Source organism: Pipistrellus kuhlii, unplaced genomic scaffold (genome assembly GCF_014108245.1).
Source record: "Pipistrellus kuhlii isolate mPipKuh1 unplaced genomic scaffold, mPipKuh1.p scaffold_m20_p_2, whole genome shotgun sequence".
Lineage (NCBI taxonomy): Eukaryota > Metazoa > Chordata > Mammalia > Chiroptera > Vespertilionidae > Pipistrellus > Pipistrellus kuhlii.
Window position 1 is genome coordinate 15,916,758 of NW_023425515.1, and position 26,022 is coordinate 15,942,779.

Consider the following 26,022-nt stretch of genomic DNA (forward strand, 5'->3'; position numbering starts at 1 on the left):
ATAACCTTTCCAGTTAGGAATTTCTCATAGAACTTTTTAAATTGAATTTATTTAGGCAACACTGGTTAGCAAAATATACAGGTTTCAGATGCTCAATTTTATAACACATTATCTGTGCCCTGTATTGTGTGTTCACCATCCCAAGTCAAGTCTGTCCATCACCACGGATTTTCCCTATACCCTCCTCCACCTTCCCCACGCCCTCTCCCAGGACAACCACCACATTGTTGTCCATGTCCGTGATTTTTTTTCTCTTTTCCCCCTTTTTTTGCTCAATCCCTCTACCCCCCTCCTTACCCACCCCCCAGTTTACCTCCCCTCCAACAGCTATCAGGCTGCTCTCTATCTTGTTTGTTAGACCACTTTGTTAATTAAATCTCACTTATGAGTGAAATCATATGATATTGTCTTTGGCTTATTTCACTTACCATAATACTCTCCAGGTCCACCCATGCTGTAAAGTGCCTAAAAAGTATGTTTTGAAAGAATGATCCAAACCACCAAAGGAACAGTACACCGCATTTCATACTTAGAAAGTGATCAGCATAGTATATACTTATCTGTATAACCTTAGAACCTAAAATATTGGTAATTTGAAACATTCTTAAGCACTGAAATGTGGCATTTCAGATCTCCACTTCTGCTGTTTTTCCTTATATCCACTGGTGGTTGAATAACCATAATTCCCATTTTAAAGAGACAAGATTCCATCTTTTGGCAACTCCGAACTTAGCTTCTGAAGAGTAAATCTGCATGCCTATAGACCTTATGTTGACAGTGTTCAGTTGGGCTTCATTGAATCCTCTGTGGTGCATCTCTAACTTCATTGAATCGCTGCTATAACTAATGTGCTTTCATTTACTGCAGGATCTTCACAGAAATATATTACAGTTTTAATGGATTATTTTTTTTAAATATATATATATTTTATTGATTTCAGAAAAGAAGGAAGAGGGAGAGAGATAGGAACATCAGTAATGAGAGAATCATTGATCAGCTGTCTCCTGCAACTCCTTCCCCCAACCCCCCCACACTCCCAGGGTATCGTGTCCCTCATTAGGAATCAAACCATGACCTGGTTGATGCTCAACCACCGAGTCATGCCAGCTGCGTGGATTGTTTATTAAAACCCACTTTTAAAAGATAAAAACTTTATACCCATTTAAATTTTTGCATAAATTTTAAAGCTAACATTTTCTTCTATTTTATATTGATTAGACCAAGAAGATGACACTGAGCCTAACTTATAACTGTATTTTCCCTACACTTACAGGCTTTGCTTTTGTTCTTAAATGGCTGGTTTAATTCTGCTATCAAAATAACCATGCTGCCGAACTAATTTTTATTCAGAAACCAATTGAAACAATTGAGGGACAATCCCATGCAAGTATCAGACAGGATGATTGTTATAATTATATTGTGCTGCAGCTGACGCCCTAACTATGTCTGACCCCTGAACATAATTGAGTGTTGGAATTGAGAAATTTATAATTACTGAGTGTTTTGTGCCTGCTTTTTTCCAGCCATTCAGCTGGTCCAATTTCACAAATGAAATTATGTCTACTGTGGATATTAAAATTACAAATGAAGAAGATGTGGTTGTTTATGCTCCAGAATATTTAACCAAACTTAAGCTCATTCTTGCCAAATACTCTGCCAGGTAAGTATGTCAGAGTGCCCACATCCTCAGAGTTTACATTTAATATCACTCTTTAGAAGCTTTGCAGCCTCATCTATTTTTTGTTGCTGGGTGGTGGGTTTTTTTATACAGAGATCTTCAAAATTTAATGTCCTGGCGGTTCATAATGGATCTTGTAAGCAGCCTCAGCAGAACCTACAAGGAGTCCAGAAATGCTTTCCGCAAGGTGAAGATACAATCTCTCTTTTCTTAAGACTTAAAACATAAAGAGACACATGGTTATGAAGGTGCCATGTACACTGCTAGCATGTGATGAACTTGGCCAAGAGACAAAATGCCAAATGTTGCTTATTTTGCCCATGGTTAGGCTATGATGTCTGGAAAAGCCAGCATAGAAAAGCCAGCTTTTATGGTCTTTCTCATCCTTTTTGTCTCCTGTGGCATCGTGATTGAATTTGGTTATGTGAGCAGTTCATGAAACAAACATACTGGCTTGGTATTGGTGTGGCGTTAAAATTAATCGCAGGGATATCACAATTAATTTGATTTTTCAGGTGTTCGTAGCACATTAGATTTACACACAGATGGAGTACGTTGAGGTGGACAATCCATTAACACCTACCTGGAGACAACCTTAAGGCCTTTTATTGGGCTGGGCCTACATTTAAACAGTCATCATTCTAGTTGTGTTGTGAGGGGGTGAGGGAGGAAGGAGGAGAAAGGAGAAATTCTAGTGAATGGTTGGTGTCCAGCATTGGTTGGTGTCATGGAAAGGAAATAACTTTCTAATCGAAATTGTGTTTTTTACCCTTTAAAAGAAAATACAGACACATTTTTTAAAATTAAAGAATGTAAAATTGATATTTTACTAAATTTCCCTTACCTAAGTTAGTCCCCTTATTGGTACTTAAATTTATACATAGATTTCTTCTAAGTGCTGGAAGTTCAGCTAAAACATTCAGCGAACAGGAATGTGCCTTTTTGTATAGCAGATTTCTCTCCTTATGACGTTTATTGAACATTACTTCATATTTATGTTTATGCAGAGGTAATGGCATTATTTTTTGTTTGGGAGGATTTTTTGGGGTTGTTTTTTTCCTTGAAGGGGTCTAGAAGGATGTTAACTTGTAGTAGCCTGAAGTCCTATGGGGTAGATACTGAAAATATATCTTATTTTCAGAAGGTATGTAAGCAAACAATCCAGTTAGATTGCATTTTATCATCGGCAAGGACAACGTGCCTTGTGAGGAGAAGCAGTGAATATTGCAAGAGCTTAGGAGACATAAAGAATAGCGAGTCCTGTGAGATTTGTGTTCTGACCATGCTCCCCCATCTTATCCCTGATCAAATGCCGTTTCCTTTTTCTCCGCAGGCCCTTTATGGCACAACATCAGAAATAGCCGCTTGGAGACGTTGTGCAAACTTTGTCAACGCCAACATGGACAGCGCCGTGGGAAGGCTTTATGTGCAAGCAGCATTTGCTGGAGACAGTAAACACGTGGTAATGTTTTCAGCACAGCACACTATCCCTCACTTGTTTGCATTGAGGGACAATTAGTAGGTCCATAATTGGGCTAAAATTTTATTAATTGTCAGGTAACCTCTGAATCCTAATTTGCCATTACTTCCCAGTAAATCTCATCCTCCCTCTCTCAAGAGTCTGGTTGTGTTTCTGATCCTAATATTATTTAATCCAAAGGCAATTGACCTTTTTCTAGAAGCAGTAGGTTCTGGAAACAGTCACATGTTCTAGTGATACAGTCATTTCTAAACTCTTCTGTTAGCAAAATTGTGACCAAAAATTAGTGTGTGTTTTTTTTTAAAACCTGGAAAGTAAACCCAGGTTTAGTTGAAGTATAAGGAAGGTACTCTATTTTTCATTGTTACTGATGTGAAAGCAATGCATCTTCAAGATACAGTGAAATAATCTATTGAAATGCTGCTTCATGCTTTACTAAATTACAAATGGTAATGACAGCTAATATTTTATGTTACTTCTTTTATGATAATGGAAACCAGTACATTCTTAACATGATTTCTGATCAATGTATAGATATAATACCTATTTAATCATAAGTATTGATAAAAACAATGTTGCCTTAAAAATATAATTTTTCACATACTATTGTATCTATTTGTTTAGGTCATAGTCTGCCTACAAATTTATATTTATTAATATATTATTAAGTCACATACTAGTAAAGATTGATTATAGCTTTTTAAATTAAAATTTTTTTTTAAATTTATCTTTATTGTTGGAAGTATTACTGATATCCCCTCCTCACCCCCCATTTACCCTATCCACCCCGTTCCTGCCCCTTACCTACCCCAGGTTTTCACCCACTATTGTCTCTTTCAATTTATTTTATAAAAAATTAATCAATGGCCTAAGTTTGTCTTCTGTTCTTTTGGTTTGAGGTTGAGGATTTGATTACACAGATCCGGGAAGTTTTTATTCAGACTTTGGATGAGCTGACTTGGATGGATGCTGAAACAAAAAAGAGAGCTGAAGAAAAGGTAAAAAAGCAAGACAGGGCTAACTATCAAAGAAAAAAGTTTTTAATAAAGAAATACCAATTTTTAAGATAATTCGGAAAAAAAGATAATCAAGAATTGCATAAGAATTTGAATAAAAACCTGATCAAAGACAGTGAGAAAAAAATTACATAAAATAAAAGCAAGTTCCTTCAGAATTATGTTTTCAGGAACATTTTTTTATAGATAAATATTTTTTTCCTATGATTTCCATTTTTTATTATTTCTTTGTAATCAACTCCTACTCTCTACACGTTCAGTTCAAAACTTTGGAAGATCTCCACATTTTTTAAAGGAAGACTTCAGAAAATAAGAAGAAAATCTTACCTTAACAAGTAAAGAATGAAATGGTGTTAATGGTTCATAATTTTTCTTCTTTTAAGAAGTATACCTGAAAGGCCTTTAACAATCTCAAAAATATGCCCTCAATTTGTAATGCAAATTTCTAGCTAATTTTTTTTAAATATGCCTCCTCTAGTTTTTTATAAAACACAGGGAGAAAAAAATACTGTATTTTTGTTCAAACAAATGTAAGATGGTACACTTTTTGAGTTTTATAAGGTGACCTACAGTCCCTTTTATTGGGACTTTGAATATTTTGCATAAGAAGAAAGGTGATATTTTAGGTTTTTTGTTTTGTTTTGTTTTGTTTCTAATATATATTTTACTGATTTTTCACAGAGAGGAAGAGAGAGGGATAGAGAGTTAGAAACATTGATGAGAGAGAATCATCGATCAGCTGCCTCTTGCACACCCCCTACCGGGGATGTGCCCGCAACCAAGGTACATGCCCTTGACCGGAATCAAACCCGGGACCTTTCAGTCCACAGGCCAACTCTCTATCCACTGAGCCAAACCGGTCCTGGCAGGAAATTTTAGGTTTAAGTTTACTATGATCATTATCTTGCTAACTATATAAAACTAAGAGGAACAACATGTCCAGTGACAACTGTATGTCCTTTATGAGCAGTACTCACATGCAACTTGATTATTTATTTGTAGTTAAAGTGGCAAGAAGAACAGACCATATTTTGAACTGATAACAGAGGGAATTCAAAAACCTAATATAATAAGAGAGTCAAGCTGCAGTGTAGTTCTGTTTTAGATTAAATTACATGAAAGGCCTATCTTGCCGGGACCGGTTTGGCTCAATGGATAGAGCGTCGGCTTGGGGACTGAAGGGTCCCGGGTTCGATTCTGGTCACGGGCATGTACTTTGTTTGCAGGCATATCCCCGGTAGGGGGTGTACAAGAGGCAGCTGATCGATGACTCTCTCTCATTGATGTTTCTAACTCTCTATCTCTCTCCTTTCCTTTCTGTATAAAAATCAATAAAATATAAAAAAAAAGAAAAAGAAAGAAAGGACTATCTTTTTCAGCTTCACAGGGACCTTGAATAGGTTAGGTCTAGATTTTAAGCCTCCTTATATATTCATTATTCCGACAAAGTCCTCAGAAATTTGGGCTGGATTTGCTTCATTCATGTTCTAGCTCCCTGTTGGATGTAGGCTATTGAATTGTTCTAGATCGTCATTTCTCATGGTGGTATCACAAAACAGCTGCCAAGTTGTCCCACAAAAGAGAATCCCTTGGTCAAAAGACTTTAGGAAGCACTGCCTGATCCCATCTTAGTCTAGGAGGTTACATGCTCTGAGGTTGTGATTTTATGGCATCTTACATCACACTGAGAGTAAATGCTCATCTCATTGCTTATCATTGATCTTTACCTTAAGCTCTTTGTGGGGCAGAAATTTTGCCTGATATTGAAGCCTCAGCCCCTTGCAAAGTACTGGGCTCATTGTAAATCCTTGAATATATATTGAATGAATAAAGAAACAAATTAACTCCTCCTCTTGGACACTTATAACAACCTAATTTTTTACTGTAAGAAGTCCTGCAATGAAGAAGACTGCTTACTGCTTTTGTTATAGTATTTGTTAAAAGTATTTGACAATAAATTCTTTTTATGCAATAACTTTATTTCAGTAGAATCTGTGTCCTTAGAACACTCTTTTGGGAAATGTGTTCTAGAAAATAAAGTGCTAATAAGAGGGGGCTGATTAATAATGTGTGGAAACCTACAAGAAAGTGGGCATGGCCTGACTGATAGAGACACATATCCTGCCCCAACCACTGGGGAAATCCTGGGCTTATGAAACAGATTTATAGCAAAATTACATCCCTTTGATGGTAAACCAAATAACTCAGATACAGGCTTAATTCCCCATGACAGATTTAAATTAATTAAATTATTTAAGAGCAAATGCGATATGTTAGCATCAAAAGTCAAATATCTTTCAGAAAAGAAAAAGAAAAAGAAATAGCAAGTACTAAACAAGGGGTAATCATGAAATAATAAAAATAAGTAAATTACTTTAAAATACTAAGTATAAAAATTAAAAATGGCAGTAAGCAAGAGGGAAACGTGAGCTGGTATAACAAGGAAAACTTGTTTGCTATTTGTTTAACTAATGTCATTCATTTAATTTTGAGAAGATAGGTACACAGGCTTGGAGACTGAGGTAGAACATAAAAACTCCAAGAACCAATATTCAGGAAGAATATTAGCAGGAACACATAAGCCCATATCTGTTTTCTCAGCCAAATCGGTAATGTGGAAAGATAATTATTAGCTGCTAGAATGGAAGCTCTAAATGTTACTCGTCCTATAAATTGAAGAAAAAGTCTTTCAGGAAAAAAGTTCCTGAAAGCTGACTTGTCAGCTTTCATTTTGGTTTTCTTGGGAAAGCTGCAGCCTGTGAGGACAGGCATTAGAAGCTAAATTTCAGACCAAGGATGAAGCCACTTCAAATATTTGTGTTTTTTTTAAGTGTTGTCTGATACTCTGTAAATGGTATGGATCAAGTTACTCAGTGGATATTCATGGGCAAATGACAGTGTTTGCATATGAAAGTTATGTAATCATCCTCACATTCAGTATTACAATTTTCATAGGCCTTGGCAATTAAAGAAAGAATTGGCTATCCTGATGACATTCTCTCAGATGATAACAAACTGAATAAAGAATATGAGGAGGTAAGTCTCTAATTAAGATTCCGGGCTAATGGAACCTGGGGCTGGTGGCAATGTGATTTTTAGCTATGGGTTGCCAAAAATTATGCAAAGTAGCCTAAAACCATAGGTTTTATTATATTTTTTACATATACTTTTATTGATTTCATAGAGGAAGGGAGAGGGAGAAAGAGCTAGAAACATCAATGGGAGAGAATCATTGATCTACTGCCTCATGCTGGGGATTAAGACTGCAATTCAGGCATGTGCCCTAATCTGGGAATTGAAGTGACCTCCAGTTTCATAAGTTGATGCTTAACTGAGCCACGCTAGCTGGGCCCATATGTTTTATTATAAAAATCTTTAGCACTGAAGATAGATCTGTGTTTGCTTCAGTTTTAGCCTTTTGTCTCATTGGTCTGTCCAGCATCTGTTATTTTGGCTTCCATATATTCCATTTTAAGAAGTAAGAAAAGTCCAGTGTCCTTTAGACTATCCAGGGTAGCCCTAGCTGCTTTGGCTCAGTGCATAGAGCATCGGCCTGCAGACTGAAGGGTCCTGGGTAAAATTCTGGTCAAGGGCACATATCTTGGTTGCAGGTTCCTCCCAGGCCTGGGTACTGGTCAGGCCTCATGCAGGAGGCAACCATTCAATGTTTTTCTCTTACATCGATATTTCTCTGTTTTTCCCCCTCTCTTCCATTCTCTCAGAAAACCAATGGAGAAATATGCTCCAGTGAGGATTAACAAAACAAAACAAAACAAAACAAAACAAAACAAAAAGTATCTCAAACTTAAAGAGTATCAAGGGTAGACTTCAAAGTGCTAGAACAGCGGGCAGCACTCAGACTCCATATCTTTTTAGGTCTTACAGGCCTAAAAAGTCAAATTTTCAGATTCCCACCCACTTTTTAATATCCCCTCCACTGGATAAGCTAGATCATGCATTCTCTATTCAACAGTCAACCAGTGACTGTTGTATTCTCTTTTGGTAATAATGTAACAGTGGTAAGAAAAGAAAAGTGGTTAAAGTCACTGCAGTACTTATTTCAGACTTAGCTGAGATTCTTGTTACTAATCTGTGGTTACCACAACTACTTGAAACCCTGGTGATGACAAGGTAATCCTTGAGTAAATCGGAGATGACCATGATTCCTATCCATTGATTACTAGTCTGATGTGGAACTTGCAAACCACAGTGTTCTCTTGTCCTTATCCATTTGCAGAAAAGCTTGACTGTTTCTTCTAAATTAGCTGGCCGAAGCATGGTAGTCCTGGAGGAGCCTAGTGGCTAAGACCATAGACACAAAGCTGACTGTGTGGGTTCAAATCCTAGCTCCACAGTGCACTTGTCTATATCTCAGTTTCCTTAACTTAATCTGTGTGTGTGTGTGTGTGTGTGTGTGTGTGTGTGTGTGTTTTTTTTTTTTAAATATATTTTATTGATTTTTTACAGAGAGGAAGAGAGAGGGATAGAAAGCTAGATACATCAATGAGAGAGAGAGACATCAATCAGTTGCCTCTTGCACACCCCCTACCGGGGATATGCCCGCAACCAAGGTACATGCCCTTGACAGGAATCGAACCCGGGACCATTCAGTCCCCAAGCCGACGCTCTATCCATTGAGCCAAACCAGTCTCGGCTGTGTGTGTGTGTGTTTTAATGATTTCAGAGAGGGAGAGGGAGAGACAGAAACATCAATGATGAGAGAGAATCATTGATTGGCTGCCTCCTGTACACCCCTTACTGGGGATCAATCCTGCAACCCAAGCATGTGCCCTAACTGGGAATCAAACTGTGACCTTTTGGTTCATGGGTCGGCACTCAACCACTGAGCTATACCAGCTGGACTGGGCTTCTCAACTTTTAAGTGGTGATATAGCCCATCTTCACAAGATTATTAAAATATTGTTAGAATGTTGCCTGGCCCATAATAGGTACTAATAAGGATATGCTGTTATCACATCTGGTATATAAGGATTAATATCAGTATGGTAAGGCTTGCCTGAGACTTAGTTTTATGAGTTTAATTACACTGAAGTGGTGATTCAACCACAGCAACAGTGACCTGTAATGTAGAACTAGACTGATTGGAATTAAATCCTTCTTTGGTAAGTTTTAATGTCCTCTGTTAACTTTATTAATATGTAGAATTTAAGGAAATATCCTCTATATTTTTAGCAAAAGTTTTAAAGATTCTGGTTTTAATATTTTCACCAAAATCTTTTGTATGATATAGTACAAGTACAAGGAAGATGAATACTTTGAGAACATAATGCAAAATGTGAAATTCGGCCAACATAAACAACTAAAGAAGCTTCGAGAGAAGGTGGACAAGGATGAGTATGTATATTCCTGTTTTTAACCTATTTATTCAGAAGAGGGTCCTTTCCCCTCCTCTTTGTTATATGAAGAGGAAGAGTCTGACTTGGGATAGTGTTCAAAAGTACAACCGTCCTCCTATGAAGTACTTTTAAGAATATCTAAGAAGGTTATACTAAAGACGGGTCAGAATTTAACCAAATTAAAACTTGTTTTTATTAAAGTACATCCTCAGATAACCTAATTTCTTTGGTTTCTCTTCATTTTATTGCCTGTCCTCTGCTTTGCTTGTGGATAGAGTTCTCAAGAACACCTTAATCTAAGCAATCCATGGCTCCTTCAAGCCTTCTCTGAAGCCTTATTTACTGTACTTAGAATTTTCTTCTACCCACAGCCCCACCTGTTTTCTTTCAGTGAGTCATTCCCCAAGTCCATCCCCTTCCTCAATTGCTCCATGTAACACTTCTCTTACCCTAGAGGTAGCCAAATATGAGATACCAGAAATCCCTCTCAATCATAGCCTTCAAATGCTCTTAATCACTGTTTATTAGTGAGATTGGTCCTTCATATTAACTATTGGTTTAGCATTTATTTATCAATTAAATGGATGTGTCTAATATATTTATCAACCTATGTGGTTGTGCACTTGAATCTCTAGAATTGCTTCTGATGACATCTCACTAGGTTCTTAGTTGTAGGGGCCATTCCTTTTGACCATTCAGCACGGTACAGAATAAATAGATTTTCAGTTAAAGCTAAATTAATGAATGAATGATGAACAAGTGAAAAATAAACATACTTACTTGATTTGTGTGGTAATGAACACAATAACATACCAGTGAGATTTTGGTTCATGTATGCATTTATTCTTTCATGTGTTCATATTATTAAACTAAACTAATGTTTTAGAACACTGGCTAAATCTAGGTGTCATTGGGTACTGGGAGAATCCAAGGTAAACTTTGTTTATGTTACATTGCATTATAACAGTAGAAAGTAATGTTGAGGAGGGGGACAAATCCCCTCTTTGCCCCTCTTGAGTTCTTAAGGCTGAACTAATAATAAAAACAACATAAGACCAGGTGAACAGAGGAAAAGGTAATTTAATATGTGCATGTGGGAGGTTATAAATGATACTCTGAGAAATTATGAACCAGCCAGCTCTTAATGCATTTTAGACAAAGAAACGATGCATTGACAGGACAAAGAAATTTAGATTTGTGTAATAATTAGTGAAGAATCTAAACAAAGTTTGGGTTCAATAGTAAATTAGTAGAGAAATAACAAGTTTTGTTTATACAAAATTAATAAATATATAAAGAAATAACAAGCTTTGTATCCCTGAATTCCTTAGCTCTAGGGATAAGGGTGTCAGTATACTGTAGCAAGTAGGAGACTTTTCATAGGGGAGATTTATTTCCTGCATTCAAGAAGAGAAGGGAAGGTCCGTGTGCCTTTCTTGGCATTTACTGCTTGCCAAGTAACTTTAATTCAAAATTATCAATATGCTAATGTATGATATTTTGGGGTGGCCTGCCCTGACCCTGACGGTAGGAAAGACATGATGTAATAAATTTACTATACCACCAGCAGGGCTAGACAAAAGTCCTAAATGGAAATGCTAATACATTTCAATTCTTATACAACATTTTGAACTCTTCTGAGAGAAGATTTTTTTTGCTAACCCCTGGGTTTGTACTGGAGCAAAGGTTGTGTTATTTAGGGTCAAAATCAGGGCTGCAAATGTCAGAGAATGTTTGTCATCCCAGCTGGCAAAGAGGAAGGAAAATGGTTACAGTTGGTGGTGTAATAGATTATCAAGTTGTTTCTCTAGAAACCCACACAAAGTCATCAAAAAGAATACTCTGTGGGTTAAAATCTGAGAAGCTTCTGACAAGTCTGAATATTTTCATTTCTTTAAAATATATATACTTACATTCAATAAATGCTAGTGTTGTGTAAATTATTGTCAAATACTCTTTCTGAAAATAGCTACTATACCTTGCATCCAAGTGACATAACATTTAATTATCATTTTAAAAAATAGTTGTTGAAATATTGCTGATGTTTTCTCTTGAAGTTGATGAAAACCAAGTTCCAGAATCACTTTGTAATATAGTTTGCTCTTTTCATTCCCTTCCATCATATGGATTGATTTTCTTTGAGTTCCCTCCTCTTTATGATAGTAGTCAAAAGTCAAACTTGTATATAATATTTTAATGAATGTTTGGTGAGTAGCATACATCACTCAGTAGTACTTTATGGATGTTCTTCATGAACTTCTGATAGTCAATCACAAGTGCACATGACTTCTTAGGTCTTCTCTGCCAGGCCCGGCTAGCTATTTTTCCCTCCCTATCTAATGCCTGCATACCGAGTACAAGGGTTCAAAATTTTTGACTGCATGCAAGAGTCATCTGAGGAGCATTAGAAATAGTACCGATTACCCAACCATGCCTCCCTAGATTTTTGATGTACTTATCTATGGGTGGAGACACAGGTTCAGTAGGTTCTTGAATCAATGTCGTTTTGTTCAACGTTATTTCATTATAACATTGACAAAATGCTTCAATAGGAACTTTTAACTCTTCTTTATACCAATTAATACAGTAAAGTTGGTTTCATTATACATCATTTCACGTCAGTTCCAAGAAGCTATGGGTGACATTAAGTGAGTACTTACTGTATGGATTCCTTTTAAGTACAGCTTGTTACTGTACAAAACAACATGAGATTAAATCAAGCACAAGAGGAAATGATGCAATCAAGAGGCACAATAATCATGAAAGGTGTGCGGGTGCTGCCTGTGTGACACAACATACTGTTACACAAACTTTTATTTTTCCTGAGTAGAAAGAGTGCACTCTAAAATAACGATGAAAGTGTAAGACAGTAACATATTCTCTTATTCTCATTTTCAAGTATTATATACTAGATATGGTCATATGCTATATTTTTTATGACTGGCATCAGAGTAGGTTTATTTATACCAGTATCACCACAAACATGTGAGTCATGCACTGTGGTATGACATTACCGGGCTACGATGTCTCTAGGCAGTAGGAATTATTCAGCTCTACCAGAATCTTATGGGACCACCATCGTATAGATGGTGGCATTGACCAAAATGTTATGCAGAGCATGACTATGTCTAACATGATTTAGCGTCAGTAACATGATTATTTTCTTGCAGACCATAGAGCAGACACAACCTTGTAATGAGAAAAAGACATAGCAGAACAAAACAAAATGAATTTCTTCTCTTGTTTTTAGATCTGATGCTATTTTGGTAGTTTCTCAGGTCAAAACATTCTATAATGTAATTGGGACAGGTAGTGCCAGCCTTTGTAAGTCATGACGATTGAGCTGTGAAGTTACTTTTTACAAACTGCAAAGTCTTATTTTATTGCTGAACCTTTCCTGCTGTGTAAATAAATAAAAACACTGACATCGGCAGCCTAAACGTTTTATTGAGCAGCTACAATGTTCATGCGAAGCACTGCACTCATCACTGTAGGGGATAAACAACTAAATCTGAGGAAAGTGGGGTTACAAGAAAACAAAATGCTAGGGCATTTTAAAACCACAGTGAAATCTTTACTTATTAGTAAAACATTCCCTGGAAACATGTCAGTATTTAACTTAATATTGAGGTGGATAGAGGATCCACTGTAAGCAAAACGAAACAGAAATGCTCAGTTCCTTTCTGCCTTCCCCTTCATTGCTTCCCGCCTGCTGTTTTTCCTGATTGGATGGTGGGAAGCCCCTGAAAGAAATGGTACTCCTGTGGCGGACAGCCTAGCATCGGGGACTCCACGGGCTCTTTCTGAAAGGCCAAGACCAACAAAAATGGCAGACAGGCTGGCTCCCTGTGAAGTGACGCTGTCGTTTAGCCACTGCTTGAGTCAGTAACACTTTTGTGTCCCAGTTCTGCCCGTTACTACCTGTGGCCTTTCAAAAGCCATGCAGTTTCCTTATTTATAAGAGGAGCAGGTTGCTTTAGACTGCAGGAGATCTTAAGGCTCTCTCAAGCATTACAGTCCCATGACCCTGACTGTGAAGCTTTGATAGGAGAGGATGTTTTCTTCCTTGGCGTCTCCTTATCAAGTGAGCCAAGAAAAGAAGAACATATTCTTTTTTTTTCTTTTTTTTAAATATATTTTACTGATTTTTTTACAGAGAGGAAGGGAGAGGGATTGAGAGTTAGAAACACCGATGAGAGAGAAACATCAATCAGCTGCCTCCTGCACACCCCCTATTAGTGATGTGCCTGCAACCAAAGTACATGCCCTTGACTAGAATCGAATCTGGGACCCTTGAATCCTCAGGCCGACACTATCTACTGAGCCAAACCAGCTAGGGCAAGAGCATATTCTTTTTTAAAATATATACATATATTTTTATTGATTTCAGAAAGGAAGAGAGAGAGAGAGAGAGAGAGAGAGAGAGAGAGAGAGAGAGAGAGAGAGAGAGAAACATCAGTGATGGGAGAGAATCATTGATCGGCTGCCTTATGCACATCCACAACCCCAGGCATGTGCCCTGACCAGGAATCGAACCGTGATCTTCTTGTTCATATGAAGCCACTCAATCACTGAGCCACACCAGCCGGGCGAACATACTCTTGAAAGCTAGGGAGTACTTAACCTCTTTCTAAAATATCCCTTCTGATTTCACCTGATGTTTCTAGAATCATTTTCCTTCTAAGTAAGTCCAGTGCCATTGAACTTGATTATTAAAAGAAAAACAGTTGTGCAGGACTTACATGGGTCAATGTGATGTGATGGCACAGAGGTGGGGCATTACTAGGGCCTATCCAGGTAGATGTGCAGATTGGGGTACAAATGAATCTCCATAAGTAAAGCTTTATGGGGAAGATTTGTAAAAAGAATTATTTGGCTCATCAAGTACTACTCAGTCATGCCCTAGCCGGTTTGGTTTAGTGGAAAGAGCATCAGCCTGTGGACCAAATGGTGCCAGGTTCGATCAAGGTCAAGGGCATGTACCTCAGTTGCATGCTCCTCCCCAGCCTGGACCCTGATTAGGGCTTATGCAGGAATCAATCAATGTGTTTTTCTCACACTGATGTTTCTCTCTGTCTTTCCATCTCTCTTACACTCTCTTTAAAAAATCAATGGAAAAATTCTTCAAGTGAGGATTAAACAAAAAACATGTACTACTCAGTGAAAAAGATGAGATAACAGATAGACTAAACTTGGACAAATCACTCTAACTCCCCATGATAGTATCTGCCATGGTATGCTCATGTTCTGCACATGTTATAATAAAAAAAAAATTTCTAAGTTGTCATCTTTTATACTCCCATTAAACCAACCGACTTTGCAATTTTCCAGCGGGTTTGGGGATTATAAACAAAACACGTTTTATCAGTAAAAATATTTCTGTCTTTTTAATTAGCACCAAAAGAGGGCTTTGTTTTGTTTTATTTTGTTTTCAGATGGGGAAGGAGAAGTAGGGAGGGAAGATAAATAGTTGAAATGTTGAAGTGTTAAACTGGGAGAACTTTGCAAAAGAATTCTGGAACTTTCATGTCAGTGTTCCCTCTTGAGAGGATGGCATCCAGATGGCACAAAGCTTCCTTCCAGCTGCCATCATTCCCTGCAGCTCACAGAGCAGCACCGCCTCACCACAGCCTGTGCCTGCCCCTCCCACAGCACCAGGATGAGAAGCGTCAGCTCTCCTGGAGGGCCCATCAGTATGCTTAGGCCTAAATCTGTACTGAGCACCTATCATGCTTCCACCCTGTTCTAACCCCTAGAAATACAATTAAGAATAAAATGTGAAATAAACCCAGAGAACTACATCAAACTAAAAAGTTTCTGCACAGCAAAGAAAATGGTCCTCAGGATAAAAAGGTAACTGATGGAATGGGATAAATTATTTGCAAATCATATAAGTGATTACTTGCAATCAATAGGGTGAGTAATCTTGGGAGGACACATGATGTGCTCCTTACAAACTTTCCAACAAAGTCTCGTGTGTGCCCCAACAATAAGTGGTTAATCTCCCAATTATATAAGAAGTTTCTATAACTCAGTAACAAAAAACTAAACAAAAATTTCTAATGACCCAATTTAAAAATGGACTAAGGACTTGAGCAGGCATTTCTCTAAAGACATACAAATGGCCACCAGGTACATGAAAAGATGCTCAGCATCACTAGTCATCAAGAAAATCCAATCAGAACCATAATGAAATATTACATGACTTTGTCAAGATGGTATTTTCAAGAAAGAAAAGAGAGAGAGAGAGAGAGAGAGAGAGAGAGCGCGAGCGAGAGAATATTTGTCTGGATGTAGAGAAATTGGAACCCTTATACCATTTATGGAAATGCAAAACAGAACAGCCACCATGGAAAACAGTATGAAAATTCCTCAAAAATGTAGAGATAGAACTACTGTATATTTCAGAAATCTCACTTCTGGGCACATATCCAAAAGAGTTGAAATCAAGATCTCAAAGAAATATTACATTCCGACTTTCATTGCAGCACCATTCACAATAGGTAAGATGTGGAAGTAACCTGTTTCCATCGACATTTAATGGATAGATAAAATGTATATACATACTAATCAACCTTTAAAAGGAAGAAAATTGTGTCACCCAATGACATGGATGGGCCTGAGGATATTATGCGAAGTGAAATAAGCCAGATAGAAAAAAAACACTGTACTATTCCAATTATATGAAGTATCTAAGAGAGTCAAGTGCATAAAATCAAAGAATGGTACCAAGGCGTGGGATGTTATTAACAGGTATAAAGTTTCAGTTAAGCAAGATGAGTAAGTTCTAGAGATCTTTTTTACATGTTGTACCTACAGTCAACAATACTTTGTTGTACAGTTAAGTATGCTAAGACGGTGGTTGGCAAACTGCAGCTCTGTTGACTAATAAGTTTGCTGACCACTGTGCTAAAAGGATAGCTCTCGTGTTGGTGTTAACACAATTATAAAAAAAAGAACAAAGCCTGAAACATCCCTGCCTTCATGCGGTTACCAGCTAATGAGATAGATAAACAATAAACTTAAAATGTTGCTGTATTACTACTAAGTCTTATATGAGATGAAATGGGTTTAAATTCTTTCATAAAAGATCCCAAGGCTATTCTAAATCAGGAGAAAAACTCACCAAAAGAAAATTCTGACAGAAATGATTCATTGACCCATAACTTCCAAATCTGGAATTTCTCTATATTTGGCATATCACACACATGGGAGTGGGGTGAACATATGTGCATGCACATACATATAAACTTATTGAAGACTAAAACGATTGTGCTTGCTGAGACACTTAGAACCACACAACTGACTAATGACTTCTAAGAAGAAAATCAAGAGTAGTGATTTCTATTGCCTTTTGTTGAAAGAGAAGTGGATTCTCCCACTTTAATGTCTGAATAGGAGCTCTGGCTCTGACCACTCAGACAGTAAGATGATTCATGCAGAATACTTCAGTTATGTTAACAACTCTTATGCAACAACAATAAACAGTTCAATGAGGCTCTTTGGTCCTACGGTGCTTTTGCCTTTGGGTTAAAAATTGCACTTTATAGAACGATGGGAAGAATTTGTGTTATGGAATCAAGGAGCTGTGGTGTTGGGGATGGTGGGGGCTGTGGGGTAGAGGGAATAGGCAGGCCTGAGTTAAGATTTATGCTTTGATAATTACTAGCTATATGAACTTTGACAACCTGCATAATAACGCTAAGCCTCAATGATTCCTTTAAAAATTAGGATAGTATCTACTTTTGCCTTGTAGGGTCATTGCGTTCTGTGTTGTGTAATGTGCCCTCCACATAACGTTGATGCTCATTAAATAGTAGCTGTTTTTGTTATTGTCTGGTCAAGGTGGGGCTTCAGGGTGATGTAGAAGCCAGCACCCTAAAACTTATTAAGGTAAGAGAGAACCCTGTGAAGTGAAGGAGGTCAGAACAACACGACCTCTTCCAAATGTATTGATTATTTTTGGGTTGAAGACAAGGCCCAAAAGTCTCTTGGGTAAAGCTTTTCATATCCCCCTTGACTGCCTGAAAATTCTTTGATGAAGGTTAATACTAGAGACAACTACAAAGCCTGTGAATTTTAGGTGTAGGGAGCTCAGCAGAGACTGTCTCTGGGTGGCATGGCAAACATTTGTTTACCAAACATTTGCTCTACTCATCTCCCTGTGAATTGACTTCCTTCCCTTTGAAGCCCTATATCCCTAAGCCCTTCTGCTCATCTGGGGTTGTCCTGTAAGCCACAATTGCCGGACTGTCTTTGGGCTTCTTATGTCTATGTGAGGCTTTTGTACGCACATAATTAAATTTGGGTTTTTTTTCCCTATTAATCTGCCTTATATTAATTATTAGATTAGCCAAAAGGGCCTGGAAAGATAGAGGAAAAAATTTACCTCCCATACAGAAGCAATTTAAAATTAAGTACTTTCATTTTAGAGGTTGGCAAGAAAATGGCATTCATTATTTTACTGAAATTTTGTGTATTATTTACATCAACAACTTAGAGAAGGGGATGGGATTGGAAATGATAGTCCTCTTTCTCCTTAGAGTACATGTTTCTTTTAGTTTATAAGTATTAGGACAAAGAATTTGAAAACCAAACTGTGCCTTAGTTTCTATACCTGAAAATTGGACATGTCATTTATTTTATATGGATGGTTTGAAGATAAAGGAAGGTACATGGAAACCTGTGAAGTCTTGATGAGATGATATGAATAAATATAAAGAATTAAAGTGGTCCTTGCTATTACAAATGAGAATTCTCCTTTCCAGGAGTACGTGAGGAAGACAGGGAAAAGCACTGCATTGTATTGATGATTTCAAAGGAGTTACTCAGGAGCTGCTGAGGAATTGAATACTTTCGGGAAAGGGACATTCATTAACCGTTTGGTTGTTTTAGGTTTTAAAGTCACACGTGAGTGGGTGAAGGAGAAGTTTTATTCCAGGTGCTTTCACAATCCAGTGGGTTTATTATATCTGAAAAGCTATAGGATCTGGGCTGTCGACTTTTGCTTTTCTTCCCTGCTGTAGAAATGATGTTTGTGTACTTGCGTTTTATCACCACTTAGATTCTTCAGGGTAATGAGAGCTGGAAGAGAAACACCTGGTCCCCCTCTTGAGTCTTCCTGTTATATGTCCCATCCCCACCGTTAGCTCAGCCTTGAGGGCCACGCTGCATATAGCGGCTCTTCTTTGTTCCATCATTGAAAATCCCAAAGAACAAGTTTACCTGACAAAACTATGGTTCAGAAATTAGAAGTAAAATTTTCTTACTTCTTGTTTCCCCATGCTGTGCTTTGTCCCATACCACACATATCTTTGCTCCCACACACCCAGGCCCAGGAGGCAGGAAGAGAAACCAAAGAATAGGGTGATATTTCACTCATGTCTCAGGCTTGATACCTGGCCAAAAGGCTGCTGGTGACTGACCTGCAACTCTGGCGGGACCTCGGGGAGCCTGCTCTGTGCATTAATGTAGGGCAAGCATCACCACCATTTGGCTTCCCTTTCTGCTCCACATTTCCTCTTTTCTGTACTGTTCTTCAGGGGTGAATTTGTCTGTCTTACATGAATGGAAGTGTCTCCCAAGACTTCAAAGCTACATCCAAATCAAAAGAACATCTAGTTTTGTTACATCACCACTTAATTTGGGAAAAAAAAAATTGTTTTAGCACTGTGTTTTTCTACTTTTATAAAAAATTTATTTTATTTTAAATGTTTTTATTGATTTTTTGGAGAGAGAGGAAGGGAGAGAGATCGAGAGAAACATCGATGAGAGAGAATGATTATGGATTGGCTGCCTCCTGCATGCCCCACACCAGGCATGTGCCCTGACCAAGAATCGAACCACCAAGCCACACCAACTGAGCTAAATTTTATTTTTCAATTACAGTTTACATTCAGTATTATTTTGTATAGCTTATATAGCATGGTGGTTAGGCAATTATACACTTTATAGATTCCTCCAATATTTCCAGTACCCACCTGACACCATACATAGTTATTACAACACTATTGACTATATTCTCTAAGCTGTCCTTGACATCCCTGTGACTCTTTTGTAACTAAAACGTGTGCTTCTTAATACTTTTTATGTAAATTTAGCTTCTTGACCACAAATCTTAGACATTGAGTCTGTAGCTGTTCTCTTCATTTATTTAAGATGTAGTGATCGAATCAGAGTACTTCCAGTTCCAGGGTCAGCACGTCCTGGGCAAATGAATCTGGGTAAATTAGCCCAGGGCTGATGGGAGGGCACATTGAGAAGATCTCAAGGAAGGAAAGGCAAACGCTAAACACCAGTGCTCTCTGAACCTAACCACCATAATTCTAATTTTATTTGAGCATTCTGTGGTCATAAAAAGCAACCTATTTTCTTGAAGGTATAATTCACAGTGGACATTTTAATATGCAAAACTCTCCCTGCTGGAAAGTTACAGACATTAATCAAAATGCAATCTTAAGCCTTTCACAGTAATGTAACAGAAGAGCAGGAAAGCACCAAACAAAAGGTACGACATTTATTTTTACAAAAGCAATAAACATGACATGGGTAATATAAACTTCATTCATCTATGTCCTACTTTTGAGATCTGTCACTGTCTAAAATATTAGTTTCATATGTCTAGCTCCTTTCCTCTGTAATGTAATTATTTTTTTTTAAATGTTTGGGTTGGCACCTTTTGTATTTCAATATTAGCATTGTGCCTGAACCCAGCACCAAATAATTTGCATATTATTTGTGATTACCCAATAAAAGCCCATGCAGAGTACACTATCACTGCATTAGAAGTGCATAATTGAGTAACTGAACCTTAAAACAGTTGAGACCTGGAAACATGTTAACTTTTATAACAAAATAAATATAAGCTGCTTTTGCATAAAACTACTGAAATATTTGCTATCCAAGTGTTGAGGACACGTCAGAGATACTGTTCTAAAGTCACCACAAGAATGAGCACATTTTTCATACAACTTAGAATCATATTTGAACCTGAGTCATGAAAACTGTCATATAGATAAGACCTAATCCGTCACTTTTCCTGATCATGATTTTTATTCATGTAAATATTTCATAATATTTTTTGGTCACACAAACAAAATCTGCTTGTGTTCTATAGTTTCTGATCTCTTGGTTTTAATCTGCCCTCCCTGTGTTTACAAATACATGTTTCTGTGGTGAGTCACCACAGATCATGTGGGAAGCAAGAAGAGCTTAATTAAAATAAATAAGATTAGGTAACTGTAATCATCAGCCTTTAAGAAATTAAAGTATTGATGATTCAGCTGCAATTAAATTAGGGAGGACTGATATGTCAGTCACAGACAGCATCCTGTTTGAAAATGTTTCTTGTGTTTTTTTCTCTGTTTAAAACAACACCATCAAACTAGAGAAGGAGTGCATTGATCAACCATCCCCCCTCCCACACTCTCCATCTTCAAACTTATTTTCTTCCTAAGGAAAAATTTACAGAAACATTATCTGGATTTTTAAAAATCCCAAATCCTTCATATAAATATCTTAGTCATGTTATTGGAGATAAAACCCATGCTTAATTATAATTTATCAGACACTTGTTATATCTGGCGCACCCTCAATTAGTATTTTTAAGAGAGCAAAATGGGACTCACATCTGACCTCCTACCATCATTACAGAAATTGTAGCTAAATATGGGCAGCTGACTTTGTACTGCTCACCTCACAAAGCAGGGTCTGGAAACAGTTCTGATTTAACCTCATTGTACTAATTACTGTAAGCTCCATGCATGAATAGGATAATAATTGTTATACTAATTGTTGTCCGGAAAGTGGAATAACTGCAATGAAGTTGTTTTAAGTGTTTGCATGTGTGCTGACATTTAAGAGATTAATCTGAAGTTAATCAGTGTCCATTTTTCAATTAGTGCCTAAGGATGTATACTAGTCTATTATTAGCCTAATAGCTAATATATTAAACTAATTAGTCTATTAAGATGGGAATAATACTCCAGGAGCACAAAAATGCTTGATTATGATTATTGATAGGTAGTCTTTGAAACATACATATAGAAAGACAAGGAAGTATTGGTATCTATCCTTTAGCTTAACAGTATCCTTGAATTACTATCTGAGAGCTATTTTTTCCACTTTCTAATTCAGTCTCTCTTTTTAATTTTTTTTAATGTTAACATTAGTACAAGAGTTTCCCTCCCTCCCTGTTCCCACTTCCCTCCTCCCTTAATTCCCCTTTTCTAGGCCTTTACTGAATTACTGTCCGTATCTATGGGGTATACATATATATTCATTAGCTATTTCCTTTACCTTCTTTATCCAGTCGCCCCACCCGCACCATCAACTAAACTATAGAGTCTTCTGAATTGTACTCAGATAGACGAATCTATTTAAGAGCCAGCTGGATTTCATTTTACAGTCATCATACAAAAATAAACGTTTGCTCAGTTAACTGGAATGTCTCTTTTTAAAAAGTAATTTTAAACAGGAGTAAGCGGAGGCACACTACCTCTTCATGTACTGTCAACTGCTCCAAAATTGTTGGCCATAGTTACCTGATATCAGGAACATAAAGTTAAATGCATTTCAATATAACCTTAATCCATTGCAATTTCTGAAGAGATACATACCGTACATTTTATGCAAATGAAATAACAGATTGCAGACCTGAATGTATCCTGATTTTTCAAGTAGAAATCCTTTCAAATGAGCTTTTTCACCTAGTGAGCTAATTTTAATTTGTTGATCATATTCAAGCAGAAAGTGAACATTTGTCTGGGAATGGTAACAATCCTTTTATTGTGTTGAGCAGATTGAATCAGACAATGCAGTGTCATTTATAATGTCTCGTCATGTTTTCCATAGGTGGATAAGTGGACCCGCTGTAGTCAATGCATTTTATTCTTCAGGCAGAAATCAGATAGGTAAGATCTATTCCTAAATAATGTTTTATTATCCCTTTATTGTTTTCAACCTGTAGTGAATTGCGTGATCAATTTGTAATACTACCCTTAAAAGCATAGCTGAGGCTGAGTTACTGATTTATTGAATATACTCTGAAAGTAATTTTAATTATGTATCTCTTTTCATGATAGTTGCAAGTTTTAAATCAGGACAAATCATATGAAGTAGTTTTTTAAAGCAATACTCTCGTTTTTTTTAGTAAATGGTTTATTTCTAAGTACTTTTATTTTTTAAAGCACCTTATGTCCGTATAAACTTAGATTGACTTAAAGACTTCCCAAGTATCAGCATCTTTAAGTGGTTCAAGGGCCCAAGAACAACCTTTTAAGAGATTTCATTTTCCTAGCAATTCTGTATTCTGGCTTTCGTGGAAATGGTCCTGTTCCCTATCACCTTTTTTTTTTTTTTTTTTTTTTTTCCTAGAAGGCTCCATGGGGCTCAAGAAAAAGAAAAAGAGTTGAAAAGTCAGTTATATTAGGCTGAACCATATGAAATTATACTTACCCACTTTTGACTAAAGAGAAAAAATTTCACACTAATAGTAATGTGGCAAAAATGTGCATAGAAATTAATACATGAGTAAAATGACATATTGAATAATTAAATGGCTTAATATAACAAAGATACATTTTTTCCCTCTTCCTGGGAAGACCTTGACATCTCTAAGCTTTCTCATTAGTATCCCATAAATGGGTTCATTTTTCCCTAAGGGTGTCTAATGTGTAGAAAGACACCCAAGTAATTCAACAGTAGCAGGGGTCTTCTAAACAGTACAGCCAGCTTCGCCAGGTGTACTCCAACCAAGGTTCTACGTGTGGTCAAGAACCAAGAGAGAGACCACTCCAGCATTATCCTAAACTACTCATTTTGTATCTCAGAGTCTGCCCTAAGCATCATTTTTCTTGAATTCTGTTACTGATTAGATTAGAAATGATGCAAGATCCTGTAAGATTTTTACCATTGGTAAAAAAACAAAACAAAAAAAAACAAAAAACTTTCAAAGAAATTGGATACCTTATTTTATTATAAAGTTTGATTATACCTTTCCTCATGGCTTTTAAACCTAGAAAGAGTTAAATTAAGAAGTTACCGACATTTTCTTTTGTATTTTCATGGTTTTTATTTTTTGAGTTAATCTTTAACCCAGCTGGAATTTATTTTGGTATGTGACATGCAAATGATTTATAATCAGAAAAGTTTGTCTTTATATAACATGTAGATAATAAGTAAGGCATGTGCACCAGGTTAAAATCAGCTCAAAGTCTTTTCTAGGCTCATGCACATCCCAGCTAGTGGAATGATTACCTAAACTCAGACCAGAGCCCGTTTAATGATCAACTCGGAACCTGTCTATCCGTTGTGATGTGGTCCTAGAAACCATTGAAACCTTTTCTTAGAAGTGCTTTTATTGCTAAAGAGTCTTTACTTTGAAGGCTTCTTTTTTTAAAAAAAAATTATATTTTTATTGATTTAAGAGAGGAAAGGAAAGAGAGAGAAAGATAGAAACATCAATGATGAGATAGAATCATTAATTTGCTGCCTCCTGCACACCTCACTCTGGGGATGGAGCCCACAGCCCGGGCATGTGCCCTGAATGGGAATGAACTGTGACCTCCTGGTTCATAGGCCGATGCTCAACCACCGTGCCATACTGACCTCTCTTTGATGCTCTAATTCTGTCAGTATAACATCTAGTTCATTCTAGTCTTGGACTTAAGTGGGATAAATAACCTTTAAAGGAATCCCAAGGCAAAGTAAGATGGCCTGGATTTTGGTTCTGCATTAGGGCAGACTAAGGGATATGGCTTCATTGTAATCCAACTCAGGAAGGGCCTTGGATTCTCTCAGACCTAGTGCTGGGTCATGCCAATGAGAAGAGCCAGTCAGACCTTCCATAAGATCTCGATGGTCTGCGGCTCTCCTCTAGAGCAGGTCCACATAGATCACATCCAGACAGATCCTTGTTTGGCTCTGAGTTGCTAAGAGTCTTTTCTGGAACTGGCTCCACAGTTTCAGAAAAAATTGGGCCACATCAGAGATTCTCTTATCAGAGAAGACTTGGGAATGTTCCCATTTTGAATTTAGTGTTCTCAAACCAAACAAGCACACAGCTAAAAGAAAAAGAGGGTACAAGTGGCCTAACATTTCACAAAGTAGACCATTAGCCTCTGAATAATCAAGAATTGGCTGTAATACTCATTCTTAATATATAATAAAGACATTTTTTAAGATTCTTGAGATAAATTCACCTGAAGGAAATACCAAATTTAAAAAAAAATTGTTAACTTCTTTTCATAACCTTGTCTGCTAATAATAGCAGTTCAGAGAAAGGGGAAGTGTCATTTGAGAGGAGAACTCTTTGATGTGAAACGTTTTCTCTTTTGACAATTCATTAAAATCTTTAAAGTGGGGATTGTCTTAACTAAAAATAATTGAAGGTCCTGGTCTCCCTCTCTTACTTGATAAAAGCGTGTGTGTGTGTGTGTGTACACATACACAAATATATAATGTTTGCAACATTGTCTTCATGGACTTGGTATCAGGTGCATTATAGAATTAGAATTGGTATAAAATAACGTGTGTGTCTTAGATGACCCTTCCACCTTTGCACAAATACCCTAATTAAATTGTATACAATATCTCATGGGATTGGTTTTGTTTTGTTATGGTAAAAAAAAAATTAACATGTTTTATTATCATACAGGGAGTTATTCATAGTAATAATTTCTCTTTTTTAATTCAGTTGCCACCTTTTGTCATAACTCATACATGTAGGCTACATTCCAATTTTTATGCACCCCACCAATTCACATCAACTAAAAAATAGTCATCTTCCCTAGCAGCAAAGAACACTGAAAGTATTTAATTCACTCACTGGTTTCTGTTCCTTGCATATTTGCTCCATGGAGCTCTGGAAACCTTTTCTGCTGTCAGATATTTTCCTATAAGTTCTAGGCACTATTTAATAATCTTATTAAACCTTAAAATCGTATCCAAGGAAATGCTCATGCCAGAAGGGAATACTTCTGCTGCATTCTCCTTTTTCATTAACAATCAAAAAATTTTTTAAACTTTAGGAAATCTGTAGATTATTTATATTTAGTTTATTTAGCCTGGGTGGTCTACAACTATCTTGAATAAGAAAGTTTTCTAAAGTTGTCTCATTCATTCTTAGGAGTCTTATTTTCAGACTTAAAAATTAAGAGTAACTATTTCCAAATATTTAATATGAAAAGAATTTAATTTGCATACCAAAAATTGATTTTTACCTAATTGCAATCTTGAGCTTTATATCAGAGATTCTAAAGTTGAATTGTTTGCAGACTTAAAAACACGAACCAGGAAAGTGAGGGGGAAGGAGCAGGGAGAAGCCTAGTCTTTTGTTTCATGGACTAATGACTTCTTTAATTAACAGCTTGTTGACATCCATAAAATATACACAACTAAGCAGTTGGTTATTATGAAGAGTTGTGAAGTCTCCTAGTAAGAGTGATAAGGCTAATGGCAGAAAGCCTCATCATGGAGGTTTAGCTGACAGAG

The 26,022-nt window shown here is 36.9% G+C and overlaps 1 protein-coding gene across 5 annotated transcripts in view; it reads left to right on the forward strand.

Moving 5' to 3' along the window:
- The window catches only part of MME (membrane metalloendopeptidase), a 95,642-nt gene that overhangs the window by 51,447 nt on the left and 18,173 nt on the right, over nt 1–26,022 (forward strand). For all 5 annotated transcript variants that reach the window (XM_036446128.2, XM_045583620.1, XM_045583619.1 and 2 more), the window contains exons 11-17: nt 1,524–1,660; nt 1,772–1,865; nt 3,012–3,140; nt 4,058–4,156; nt 7,130–7,210; nt 9,426–9,529; nt 22,384–22,442. In XM_036446128.2, the coding sequence (XP_036302021.1) occupies nt 1,524–1,660; nt 1,772–1,865; nt 3,012–3,140; nt 4,058–4,156; nt 7,130–7,210; nt 9,426–9,529; nt 22,384–22,442 (703 nt within the window). The remainder of the gene's footprint in view (nt 1–1,523; nt 1,661–1,771; nt 1,866–3,011; nt 3,141–4,057; nt 4,157–7,129; nt 7,211–9,425; nt 9,530–22,383; nt 22,443–26,022) is intronic.